The 14517-nt window shown below is 37.8% G+C and overlaps 1 protein-coding gene across 1 annotated transcript in view; it reads right to left on the bottom strand.

Moving 5' to 3' along the window:
• Positions 1–1422: 1422 nt before the first annotated feature.
• The window catches only part of tmem144a (transmembrane protein 144a), a 49803-nt gene continuing 36708 nt past the window's right edge, over positions 1423–14517 (bottom strand). Inside the window, exons 8-10 of the mRNA XM_048608103.1 lie at positions 13329–13426; positions 8171–8224; positions 1423–5485 (exon numbers count right to left, since the gene is read on the bottom strand). Of these exons, the coding sequence (XP_048464060.1) occupies positions 5402–5485; positions 8171–8224; positions 13329–13426 (236 nt within the window). The 3' untranslated portion in view covers positions 1423–5401. The remainder of the gene's footprint in view (positions 5486–8170; positions 8225–13328; positions 13427–14517) is intronic.

Genomic DNA, 14517 nt, shown 5'->3' with positions numbered 1-14517 from the left:
TTTGCAGTTTTTCAGTTGCCTGGGGCTTTGCCAAAATCTAAGGATCCTTGGAAGATGACTTCCAGTACATCCACCATGTCTGTGGATAATTCTTGTAGCATCCTAAAATGCAACCCATCAGGTCCAGGGACTCATTGGCCTTTAGGAATAAAACTGAAAGTTTGCACAAAGATGACACAAAGCTTGTAAGAATTGTAACCTTTGAGGACAACAAGGTAGAGCCATTGGACACAGACAAGTTGGAGGTGTGGGAAAATGAGTTTCAATGTCGAGTAGTGTGAGGTGATGCATTTTGGTAGGAACATTGAAAAACAATACGAAATAGGGATTCTAAGATGGTGTGTTAAATTTGTATAAGACACTTGTTAGACCTCAGCTAGAGTATTGTGTAAAGTTGTGTGCAGCACATTATAGGAAAGATGTGAACAACTTGGAGAGAGTGCAGAAGCAGTTTATAAGATTAGTTCCAGGGCTAAGGAACTTCAGTCATGAGGATAGATTGAAGAAGTTGGGACTGTTCTCCTTGGAGAGAGGAAGGCCAAGGTGAGATTGGTAGAAGTTTTCAAAATCATGAACATGATGGATGGAGTACATAGAGGTAAACTGTTTCCACTCCTTAAAAGAACAAGAGGGCATAGACATAAAAGTCATCTGTAAAAGAGCAAGTATTAATTGAGGAAAAAGTAAATCACTGACTTGTTATGGAATGCACTGCCTAAAAGTGTGGTGGAGGCAATTCAAGTCAGGCATTCGAGGGGGCATTGGATGATTATTTGGATAAAAATAATGTGCAAAGGTATGAGGAAAAGCAGATGATTGGCACTAGGTAGTAGAACTGGTGCAGATACGATGGCTTGAATGGCTTTCTTCTGGACTGTAACACTTCTGTGATTCTGAGAGGTTATTTAGATCTAGTATCATAGAAAGAGGCATGTTTTATTAATAATGTTTGGTAAAGGATTTTGTGGGGAAGGTGTGATCATAATTCCATATTAAATTTGAAATGAAATACTCCAGTCTCAAACAAAAATAATCAATTTGAATAATAGCCAGCTGTTTTCTTACAACAACACAATTGACTAAGGCTGATTGAGTAAATTGAGTAAAAGTTTGTCACTAAATGAATTATGAAAAATGTAGAAACTATTCAAAATTTATCAGAAATATATTCCATTATAAACAAAACCAAAGCAAGAGAGGTCCATCTGTGACTTACTAGGGAAGCTATTGACCTTATTAGATTAAAAGAAGAGATTTGTCATGTTGCAGAAAGGATCAGTGGACATGAAAACTGGGAGTATTAACAAACCAGTAAAGGATTACCAAATAGTTGATGAAAAGGCAAAAACTAAATTGGGAGTAAACTAGCCAGGTATACAAACAGACTGTATAAGCAAGAAAACAAAGATAATTACAATACACTTTTGGTGTAGAACAATTAAGTTTTTAATTAGAAAAGGAATGCAAACTGCATCATTTCAGTATTCTGCGGTGACATTTTGTTTTCTGTGAACACTTTGAATTATACGAACATTATCATTTCACTTTCTGTTGGCAATAAAAAGACAAAACTGCAAAACTGGAATGTAGAAAACACTTAATTGAACTCTGGAAGAATTAATCTCTTCTACTGCTTATCACGCTGTGCACTTCTTAAACGTTATTTTAATTTTTTAATCTTTACTTCACAAATTTAGTATCAATAATTCACCATAGTAGATCACAGTCATAATCTCTATCTGGCTAATTTACATTACAGAATCTCGACTTTTAATGATAGACTTAATCCCACTTTATAATTTCAGACATCTGACTCTCCTGTCCCTTTGTGCTTCCAACTGGTTCAGGTCAACATGACCCATTCAATGAGATGTCTCAATATTTATATCTGTGCTGTCATAAATTGATTTGAAAGTTGTGAAATTTTCAAATCCATGCTCAATCCAAGTGCTAACTTTGATGAACTGAAAACAAATGCTGGAGAAAACAGCAAGTCAGACAGCATCCGTGGAGAGACAGTAAGCTAACGTTTTGAGTCTAGATGACTCTTCATTGTAGCTGAAATAGACGGTACACTGAATTAGAAGAAAGTTTGCTTTTAAGCATTACATACAGCAAAACATGAAACATATTCAGCCATACTGTCAGTTGCACACATCAGAAACATGGATGTTGCCTACCATTTTATAACCAGCAAAATGAATAATTAGTAATCCCTGGGCAATACATGAATTTCTGATTTGGATTGGTAGGGAATGAAGCTCAAGGTCACCCTATTTTTAATTGGGACTTTGTTGAATGAGAAAATGTTCTAAGCAGGTAGCTCAATTGTGTGCGTTAAAATCCAGTGGGAAGATGTGAACGTTTCTCCCAAGAGTAAATAATTCTCATTATTTGCAATTGATCTGTACTTCCTATTTATACAATGTATGCCTGCTTAAGCCAACAGGAAGAGAAATGATATTTTGAAACAGAAAATAATCACATTATTCCAAAAACAATTTTAAATAATCTTTAGAGATTACTCACTACAAAATCACCCTAAATTGTCCCGCATTTAATCAATTAGAATGATTAGCACATTAATTATAATGTTTTACACATTATATATTAAAAAGACACTACACAGAAATATAATCACACAGGAATTGATGCTCAGTGAAATAAGCAGTGTTTATGGAGGATATAAGGAACAAAAATCAATAGATGCTAATAATGAAGCATAAAGAATTTTGAATTTGAATCATGGCGAATTAGGAATCAATGTAGCTTAGTGAGTAATCAAGTGATTTATGAGAAGGACTTGAAGCAGAAATTAGATACAGGTCGTGAAATTTTGCATTAGTTGAAATTTATGGAATCTGGAGGCTTGGCAAGACAGTATGGAGTACAGGAAGTTCTTGTTTAATATTTCTCTGTTTAGTGCTGTATTGCTTCACATTAGTAAGTTACTGAGGCTTGAAATCTCGTTCGCCTTCACAAGGTTTGTACTAATGTTGTTTACTATAGTCACTGACCTGATTGCTACCATTTTGGTACAACTGCTCCCACGCTCTAACCTGAAGCATCCAGTGCTCCACCATCTCACATCATCCTATGCTGTACTACTAAAGTCTACATCAGAGAGCCCCCATCCATCAGGCCCCGAGTCAGCAGGAGGAAAGCCCCACAGCTAGCCAAGATGATCACCTTCATCAAGGAGATGCCCAAACGGAACCCAGAGACTGTGGCAGCCAGATAGAGGGAATGTTGCAACCCCAAAAAACCACCAGACATGGTCAGGACAAACAAGGCAAGGGAATACATGATTAACTGTAGGACTCTGGGGACCACTGAGGATCATTATATATATATAAATGATATATCATTATATAACATGTACACAGGTCCCTTTATGTGCCAAGACAGGTGGTTAAGTGGTTAAGAAGGTATTTAGCCTTTATTAATTGAGGTACAGAGTTTAAGATTATGCTGGACCTGTATAAAATGTTGGTTAGGCCCTAGCTGAAGTATCATATGCAGCTCTGGAATCCACATAATAAGAGGGATCTGATAGAGTGGAGAGCACATTTATCCAGATGTTGCATGGGCCGGACAGTTTCAGTTATGGAAAGAAACTGCACAAACTGGGGTTGTCTTTTTTTCTAGAGCAGAGTAAATTGAGAGGGGACATGATTGCGATGTATAGAAATCCAAGGAGCATGGAGAGGATGGACAGGAAGAAACTTTATGGAGGGGTCAGGGGTATAGATTTAAGGTGAGGGGCAGAGTTAAGAGAAGATATGAGGAAAAACATTTTCACCCAGAGGGTGGTAGGAATCTAGAACTCACTGCCTGACACGGTGGTAGAGGCAGAACCCCTTATCACATTTAAGTGTGCCTGTGTGATGCCAAGGCATACTAAGCCATGGGCCAAGTGATTGAAAATAGTTAGATGGCTGTTTTTGACTGGTGCAGAAATGATGGAATGAAGGGCCTTTTTCTATGCTATAGATCCCTATGATTCTATGATTCAAGCGATGGTTCCACAGATCCTGTAGCTGACTATGAACAAAGGACTCCACTGTAGACCCAGGCTCCACTTTTGGAGGGACAACATGATGCACTGTAAGTAGGAGGTTAATTTTGTCTTTAATAATTAAAGTTTTATTTTAATAGCTATTTCATTTGCCAATGTATGAATTTAGCATTTCAAATACAAGTGATGCAGTATTTTAACTAAGGGCATGGGATCTCAACCATGTGAGAACTTCCTGTAGTTGACTCTGGGGGTGAGAAGTAAACAAGTAAGAGCTTCAGTAACAGAAGCAAGGGAGATACTATTTTATTCTTGAAGTAGAGGTAGTAGAGGATACAAGGTTGGGTGTTCAGCTCAGGGTGAACTACAAGTCTGAGTTTGAAAAAAGTCCAGTTCCAATGAAGATAGTGGCAAAAAGGGATCGACAGTGTTCAATATAGTTCGGTCATATTTGGCGTTCAATGAGTGGTTGAGCCAATGGTATAGTTAGTGTACTGTCCAATTTTGGCAAAAGACAGTGAAATTTAAAGTCCTGATGAAGGGTTTTGGCCTGAAACGTGGACTTACTTGCTCCTCAGATGCTGTCTGACCTGCTGTGCTTTTCCAGTCTCACACGTATAGATAGTGAAATTTTGTATTTTGTTTTGTGCTAATTAAAAGAATGAACTTGCATTTACTTATAGTCTGAGAACCATGGAGACTCCACCTGCATGTTTGTACGTTCACATATTGCGCTCAATGCAATAATGATAGATAATGTATTACAGGGGTCTTATTGATCACTACATGTTCGTCAGTAGAGAGGAGGAACTCAAGGCAGTGCCTGTACACTTTCAATACTGCACTAGAGTGCCATTCCAATTTTACGTGCTCAAATGTCTGAATGGGACTTGAACCTACAACTTCAAGCTCAGAAATGAGAATTCTGCCAAAGAACAAAGGAAGAATCAGTTATTAATTTTTAACTAGTATTAATCACTTCCTGGTGTCCTTGTTTGGTCTGTTACTGAATGAAATATTTAATAAGCTACACTACAATGTTTTATTAATTAGAAATTCTTATTTGTAGTAACTTTGATCCCAAGTAAAGCACCTCAGGCAATATTTAAGTATTTCTGAATGAGAACAACAGTACTAAGGTCAGTAAACATTTCACAATTAAAAAACAATTACAGACTCATAAAAAGGATTTAAATCAAAAATTTTGCAACTTCGTGGCTTACTTCTCCAGGAAGCTGTACAAAAAGCTGTTGAAAGGCACTGCACAGTGCCTGAGACTGTGGTAACATCAAAAGCAGAACTTTGATCCAAACTGTTCCAACTAAAAGCAACCAATTTCAAAATGATGCCATCTTCTGGTTCATTCTCTGCAACTACAATTAATTACACCTTGGAAAATGCAGTTGTTAATGCTCCGGCTGATACAGTGCAGAATGCTATGCTAAGAATAACATAGTTCTGGAGTCCCTGTGGAGAAAAAAAATGGGAGAAGAAAACTTGGAAAAGAAAATTGTGAAAAGCAGATTCCTACCAGATGCACTTCTACTGGTGGAAATGCTTATTGTGGCTCTAAATAATAGAAACAAAAATATAGGTCACTAATAAATAAGTTAATCACAAAATCAGTGTAAGAATTCTTTATTTTCGAGGAATCCAAAAATGAGTAATATTGACATATCAAACAGTAACAAATCTGAGCTTTTTAAAAATGTTTATTGTAATATTTCTGTTTTGTTTCAATAAGCACTGTGCATTTTATGTTCCTCTACTAATTTATGCATTCATCTCCTAATGAACTCATTTATTTTTAGATCGCCCATACCAGGCATCCAGATATTTTGAAACATCCACTGGTATGCTTTTTGAAGTAACTGCTGGTACAAATTCAAAACCTGCACTGATTTACTTAGTGTTTACTAACATATTGCAGTTAACAAATGGATAATCACCAAAGACGTTTGATTGAAAAATTACATTCATGATTTATATAGAATTTATATATATAGAATCCCTATAGTGTGGAAACAGGCCCACCAAGTCCACACTGACCCTCAGTCATCCCACCCAGACCCATACCCCTACAACCCAATTAAGCTACACATCCCTGAACACTATGGGCAATTTAGCACGGCCAGTCCACCTAACCTGCACATTTTTGGATTGTGGGAGGAAACCAGAGCACCCGGAGGAAACCCATGCAGACATGGGGAGAATGTGCAAACTCCACACAGACAGTCGCCTGAGGGTGGAATCGAACCCAGGTTCCTGGTGCTGTGAGGCCGAGGTGCCAACCACTGAGTCACCATGCCGCCCTAACATCCTAAAATTTAATGCTACAGTAAGCTAGTGTATAACATACTGAGCCAGTAGTTCATAAGTTGTTCTGAAAGAAAATCTTTTAAAACAAGCAATGCTACAATATTTTCCTTTCAAAAACGTTTTATGTTAATAGCCACTTAGCAAGCATTACATGCAATAAATTGTTAACACATCTGGAAAGTTCATAGATCAAAGCAAATATTTATAAAGTAAGTTCTGAAGCATTTCTTTTAAGGTTTATTACCTTAATAACAAAAATGTTTCTTTGAAAAGAACGAGCTAGTTATCTCAAATTCACAAAATTGATTGATTTTAAGATAACACTTGGGGAAATTTTTTGAACATGCCACACGAATTCAACATATTTTGCAGCACGTCTTTCAGGTATTAGTTTTTCTTTGAAGGAGTGAATCAATAAATCATCATCTACTTTAAAATGTGAACAAAATCTGGAGACAGAACAGGCCAGAAGCTTGGTCCAATATTCAATATAAACAATGACTTCTCTCTCCACATCACTGACTGATCTAAACTTTGTGTGGCGATGTGGTTTTCTATAAGCCTATTATTAGAGAGGGGCATAAAAATAGTCCAATCAGAATCCATTATGGCATCTTCAATCTGTTCCTGGAATTCCACATTTGAATTTCACCTCTAACAGTTATGAAACAACTCTTATCAAGTCACAAATGACGTCTTAGGTCACTGTGGCAAAGGCAAACTCTCCATACAAAGAAAATGGGAGCAGGAGTAGATCATTTAGCTTTTTGAGCCTGCTCAACCAATCTATATGATCATAGCTGCTCATCCAGCTTAGTTCACTGTTTCTGCTTTCTCCTCAAACCCTTTGATCGTATTAGCTCCAAGGACTATATCTAATTCCTTCTTGAAAACATTCAAAGTTTTGGCCTTAACTACTTTCTGTGGCAGAGAATTCCACAAGCTCAACTCTCTCTGGGTGAAAAAATTTCTCATCTCAGTCTTAAATGGCAAATCTCTTGGGTTTGACATTATCAAAAATTTTTGAAAATCCAAGTAAACCACAGCCACTGGCTCACCCTCATCAACTCTACAAGTTACATCCTCAGAAAGTTCCAGTTGATTTGTCAAGCATGATTTCCCTGTTGTAAGTCCATGCTGACTCTGCATAATCCTATCACTGTTTTCCAAGGGTTCTGCTATTAATTCTTTTATAAAGAAGCTGTACCACTTGTCCCACTACCAGTGTCAGGCTAACTATCTATAATTCTCTGTTTTATCTCTAACACCCTTTTGAAATAAGGCGTTTTCAACCCCATTCTCCTGCCCTCTCCCTGTGACCTTTGAACCCCTTATTAATCAAGGACCTGTTTGTCTTAAAGACACGCAACGACACGGGCTCCAATTTCACTGACTCACCATCCTCTGCATAAAGAACTTGCTCTCATCTTGGTTCTAAAGGGTCGGTCCTTCGATCTAAGGCTGCGCTCTCGGGTCCTATCTCTCGTACTAGTGGACACAGCCAATTTCATAAAATTCAGTTCAATACCTCCTTTTGTAGTCACTGCTTCTGTCATTTTAACTAAATGTTTGAAGTTTTAATGGAACATCTGAAGCACAGACTATGAGGAATATAATTATTCAATTCAATTAAGTTGTAAATGAGAAAACTTGACAGCAAGGCTTTCTCTCCTAAAATATCAACCTACATGAATAAATTTTATGAATTGTCTTGAACCCAGAACCCATTTTCTTTCTCAGACAAGACTATGACCACTCGGCCAAAGCTTACAAAGTTGCTGTATTTCATGAAACTATAGAAATAAACAATGTAAAAAAGGTATAAACACTTACTTTTATTTCTTTGAAGACAAGCACCCCCCATAAAGCAGCAATGAAACCAGGTACCTGAAGAAAGAAACCGTATTTACACATTAGTATAGGATTTTCTTTGAATAAAAAGTCCTCTTACCTAGAAAATGAAACTACATTTGAAAAAGTACACAACTCTTGAAAATTAAATAAGGACTCTTAAAAATAGCATTAGTAAATTACAAGGCTACTTTTCCCCTGCAGTACAATTTAAATCCCTTTAGGTACAGTAAGCAATTTAGTGTTATGTAACAAAAGATCAGTTGCATCTCACTGTTGGCATCTAAACTCAGAGCTGAAAGAATTATTTCAGTGGAACACATCTGTAAAGCAAAACAATTAGCCATTTGAAACTTCTAATGAATATTCAAATTAATTTTCTTATTGCATCCAGTTTCAGTTCTTATAAATGTCCAGGACTGAAAAAGTACCTTTGCCCCATCTGGGCCCAGTATTAAGGTCCTTAATTACAACATACAGTATTAAATTATTTTTACATAGTTGTAAAATCTTTTGAAATTTAGCTTGTACTATCTACAAGTGTGGATACACAAAATACATAAACCACACACAGAAATGAAACACTTTAGTAATATTGTTAATAACCATTAAGTTACCTAAATGTCATTATTAAACCTTGTTTTGAAAATTATTCAGATGTTTATACAAGTATAAGCATTATGGGGAGGTGATGGCCTGGTGGTATTAACGCTGGACTGTTAATCCAGGGACCCAGCTAATGTCCTGAGGACCTGGATTCGAATCCCACCATGGCAGATGGTGGAATTGGAATTCAATAAATATCTGGAATTAAGAGTCGAATGATGACCGTGAATCCATTGCCAATTGTTGGAAAAACCCATCTGGTTCACTAACGTCCTTTAGGGAAGGAAACCGCCATCCTTACCTGGTCTGGCCTATATGTGACTCCAGATCCACAGCAATGTGGTTGATTCTTAACCGCCTTCTGGGCGGTTAGGGATGGGCAACAAATGCTACCTAGCCAGCAATGCCCTCATCCCATGAATGAATAAAGAAAAAAAAATTAGACCTATTTACGTCTAATTGCTTATCATTCTAGACAGCTCCTCAACCAAAGAAGTAGAGCCTTAAAACCTTCTGAAACTCTCCTTGTCATATATCATAATATGCCCAAAAACTTTTGTCAGTAATGCTATTGCTCTTATAAAAGCAAAATGCTGCAGATGATGGAAATCTGAAAGAAACAAAAGTCAGCACGTCTGGATATAAATTGTCCCATTGGAAACACCCAGCATGGGTTCATGAAGGGTAGGTCATGTTTAACTAATTTGGTGGAATTCTTTGAGGACATTACTTGCATGGTGGACAATGGGGAATCTGTGGATGTGGTGTATCTGGATTTCCAGAAGGCATTTGACAAGGTGCCACACCAAAGGCTGCTACATAAGATAAAGTTCCATGTTATTACAGGTAATGTATTGGCATGGATACAGCATTGGTTGACCAGTAGAAGGAAAGAGTAGGGGTAAATGGGTGTTTTTCTGGTTGGCGGTCAGTGGCTAGTGGTGTGCCTCAGGGATCAGTGTTGGGACCGCAATTGTTTACAATTTACATAGATGATTTGGAGTTGGGGACTAAGTGTGGTGTGTCAAAATTTGCAGACGACACTAAGGTGAGTGGTAGAGCAAGGTGTGCAGAAGACACTGAAAGTCTGCAGAGGGATATAGATAGTCTAAGTGAGTGGGCAAAGGACTGGCAGATGGAGTACAATGTTGATAAGTGTGAGGTCATCCATTTTGGTAGGAATAACAGGAAAATGGACTATGTTTTAAATGGTAAAAAATTGCAGCACGCTGCTGTGCAGAGGGACTTGGGTGTCCTTGTGCATGAATCGCTAAAAGTAGGATTGCAGGTGCAGCAGGTAATTAAAAAGGCAAATGGAATTTTGTCTGCCATTGCTAGAGGGATGGAGTTTAAAAACAGGGAGGCTATGCTGCAGCTGTATAGGGTCCTGGTGAGGCCACACCTGGACTACTGTGTGCAGTTTTGGTCTCCTTACTTGAGAAGAGATATACTAGCACTGGAGGGGGTGCAGAGGAGATTCACTCGGTTGATTCCAGAGTTGAGAGGGTTGGATTATGAGGAGAGACTGAGTAGACTGGGATTATACTCATTGGAATTCAGAAGAATGAGGGGAGATCTTATAGAAACATATAAGATTATGAAGGGAATAGATAAGGTGGAGGCAGGGAGGTTGTTTCCGCTAGCAGGTGAAACAAGGACTTGAGGGCATCGCCTCAAAATAAAGGGAAGCAGATATAGGACTGAGGTCAGGAGGAAGTTCTTCACCCAAAGGGTTGTGAATCTGTGGAATTCCCTGCCCAGTGAAGCGGTTGAAGCTATCTCGCTGAATGTTTTTAAGGCAAGGCTAGATAAATTTTTGAACAGTAAAGGAATTAAGGGTTATGGTGAGTGGGCGGGTAAGTGGAGTTGAGTCTCAAAAAGATCAGCCATGATCTTATTAAATGGCGGGGCAGGCTCGGCGGGCCAGATGGCCTGCTCCTGCTCCTAGTTCTTATGATCTTATGAAACATTTGATGAGAGAAACAGAATTAATGCTTTACGTCTGGTATGACTCTTCTCAGTTCTCCATGGATGATGCCAGGCCTGCCGAGTTTCTCCATCATTCTCTGTATTCAATTCCATTGGTTTTCTTTGGTTCAGAAACTTTGTCTGTCCTATTAAGCGAACCCTGCTTCATCACAGGAGGGTTTGCTGGGAAATGAGTGAGCTTCAGGATACAAGCTTCTTTGTGCCTTCTCTGTATTCAAACGGGCAGCCAGTTAGTTTAATGAAATAAAGGCAAATGAGCCTACTGGCCAGCCAGTCTGGAGCCCTCTTAGAGGCTGAAGTCGAGATTCACACCGTCCTCATAAGCCTGGGATCCTTGTGGTTTTTAAGGATTCAAGGGTGGCTCTCAACCTTGATCAACCAAACCCATTTTGATGATAATTAAATGGCTTGACTCGTATATTTTAAGCTTTTATTAACGTTTCACAAAAAAAATAAGAATTGTAAATTGAATTTTAAAAATTGAAAATGTTGCTGAATGTGTCTTTGTTCCAATTATCATAATTATTGCCATTTGAGTATCTTATCATGCCTTTTAAGATATTGCAGTTTTGACTAAGTTATTTTTAAAAGAAGTCTAAGTTTGTCAAATCCTATTCAAGTTTATTTGAAGCTCATAAACCTTGTGAAATCATGTATGAAAGCAGCTGGTGCAACTGCCTTGAAGAATTGTGCTACATCACTCTGCCTGCTCATTCCTCCTACATCAAATGCTTCAGATGTCATTCATGGTGGTGTACACATCTATCAGGATTGTTCAAATTAAGAGATAGCCCTCTGACCCTGTATACATTGGTTGAGTCAATGGCTGAGGTTAGAACAGGATCTAAGGTTATCAATGTGTGGACCTGAAGCCTCTATACTAACTCGATACTAAAATTACTTCCATTACAATTAGAACTTGACTGCATTAATGTTTTTTACCTAGTCCTTTCTAAGAAGTAGGGCACCAGTACCTCTTCAATGGACAGAAGTGGGACAGGGGTGTCAATCTGAGGTTGATTGTATGGTGGGGAAAGGGGCTGAAACAGTCAAATTTGCAAGCATTAAGTGTCTTTGGCTCAGATTTTGCAGTTAGCTGTAAAGAAATGACATGGACTGCTGATTTCAGAATAAACTTGCCCACAAGGATTAATTGGCTGGTTCTACGGTTATGATTTGATTTTGAATCTGGATTTTGATTTTGATTCTACAAGGAATTCCCACAACATGTGAAGTAAAAAATGCATGGAATACAACATTAATTATTTCACATAACGTGAAATAAGACTGGGACATAAAAATGGGAATAAAGATAGCTGTTAAAATATTCTGAGAAGAAAAATCAATTTTGATTTTAAAAATCATAAAACTTCAAACTGAAGGAATGAACTCCACATTTATAAAGTTGACGCGAGATGTTATTCGTCAGCAATTAAAAACTCAGTTGCACCTCATTCAACATAGTTTCAACGCTTTTACAGCAAGAATTGTTTGCAATTATAATTTCTCACTGATTCTGGGCTTCTTTAAAAATCTCTAAAGCCTTTAACAATGCACCCTGTGAAGGAGATGAGATCCATTGTCAGTGACCTCCAGATTTTCACTCTTGCAGACTATACAGGGTGCTGTCAGTTGAGAATTTCACCTTCAATACAATCACAAATTCTAGGCCATCTAGGAGGAAACTGGGGCACCTGGCAAAAACCCATGCAGACACAGACAGAACATGCAAACTCCACAGTCATCCAGGGCTGAAATCTAACCTGGGTCCCTGGTGCTGTGACGCAGCAGTGCTTACCAGTGTGCTACCATGCTGCTCCTGTAGCCACTTGAACCCATCATGGAAATGAATTTCTCAAGAAATATTCCTGCCTCTAATGGCTTAAATGAGCTAAATGACACCTTTTCGAATAGGAGCACTCCATCTCAGTCCCATTGTCTGCAGACAGCTGATAAGAATGACTGTTGACAGAAACACACAAGGATCTGCCACCATCCCCCTCCCACTTCTAACTTGCCACCAGATCCAGTAAGAATTTGCCTTCAGAATCATAATGGTTATAGCATATTAAATCCTTCAAGTCTACATTGGCTCTTTGGAAAGTCAACTCAGTTACCCTTTACCCAAATGCATTTTCTTGAAGTGCTTATGCAATTCTCTTTTGAAAGCCATCACTGAATTTGCCTCCAGCACCCTCTGAGACAGGGCATTTCAGACCGTAACCACTCATAACAAAAACAAAATTGCTCATGCTGTCTTTAGCTATTTTTGTAAAAATATTAACTTTGTACCTTGTTAGTGCTTTGAATTAAAATTTATGAAGTGTTAAATGCTCTGAAAACTTTCACCTAAGTATAAATGCATAGAGCGTATTAAGATAATTGTTTACATTAAACTGGGAAAATGATGCTATGTCAAAACTCTCTTAGTTGACACAAATCAGTATGGATTGAAAAACATCAGTGAAACAAGCTGCAATGTCTTTGAAAAAAAAGAGTTCATCCCCACAATGTACAGCATGAGGATAGAACTTGATCAACTTACAGCGGTGATTATTGGAAAACTAACAACTGCACTGAGGAAGTCGTTGGCCAGGAACCAGCAGCAGTTTGCAACAGCCCACATCACACCTGAAACAAAGCCTGACAAAGAAAATAGCATGTTAGTTTTGCCTTTGAAATTTTTATAAATATCATGTAGATACACAATATATAATGTTCTGACAGTGGGGCTGGGCTTAAATTTTACCTGCATTTTCTTTCCAGGGATGTCATATATTTCAGCATCTTATCACAAAATACTAATCTGTATTTTGATACCAGTCCTGTAATTTCATTGAAATCCTCCCTCAATGTGTCATTCACAGAGTTAATAAATAATGTCAGTTCATGACATTCACTCTTAAAGTTTAGTTCTTTAATAAGAAACAATTTAGGTGGGTAATCAGGAAAGTGCTTAAACAGAAATAAAATCGATTTCTTGTGTTTCATTTCCTTTCTGTTCAGTTGTCAGCTCAATATTCAACAAAATATCTTGGGTTGTGATAGAATAACTTATTCCAATGTGGACTAAGACTCCTATTACTATCCAGTAGATGCTGGAGGTACTTTAAATCCTAGGAATAAGGTCACTGGTCTGTGCAAGTAAAAAGAAGTATTGAGGAATCTATTCCAGGAAATGACTGAAAATCAAAGTGTTAGTTTATTGCTCTGATGTGACAAGCCAGAGACTCTTAATAGGACAAAGTTTAATAGTAAAATTCTTTCAAAGTTGCAGAAGAATGTTTCGGCATTGTGTTAGAAACAATCAGCAATTGCACCAATTGCCTCTGTTGTTGTTTGAGCTTTAAGATTCTGTAATGAAAATATACCAATACTAAAGTGCTATATGGCTACAGCTGGATCTAACAAAAGGAAGCCTAAAAAGACCCACAACAAAAACTCTACTTCAAAGAATGGCACTTTGGGACATTCTAGGGTTGTGAAATATGCTACATAAGTAAAAGTTCTGTATTTCCTTATAAACATTATTTTTGAGCTGTAGTTTGATTCCATGTGCAAAATAAAATGGGGTTTGAATAACACTGGCTGATGAAATGATTTGAAGTGAAGGATACTAAGGTATTGGAGAGGGTACAGAGATGATTTACAAGGATGATACCAGAAACAGAGATAATAGGAACTGCAGATGCTGGAAAATCTGAGATAACAAGGTGTAGAGCTGGATGAACACA

The sequence above is a fragment of the Rhincodon typus genome, chromosome 1, assembly GCF_021869965.1.
Source record: "Rhincodon typus isolate 14 chromosome 1, sRhiTyp1.1, whole genome shotgun sequence".
Taxonomy (NCBI): Eukaryota; Metazoa; Chordata; class Chondrichthyes; order Orectolobiformes; family Rhincodontidae; genus Rhincodon; species Rhincodon typus.
This window is presented reverse-complemented; position numbering and strand designations above follow the sequence as displayed.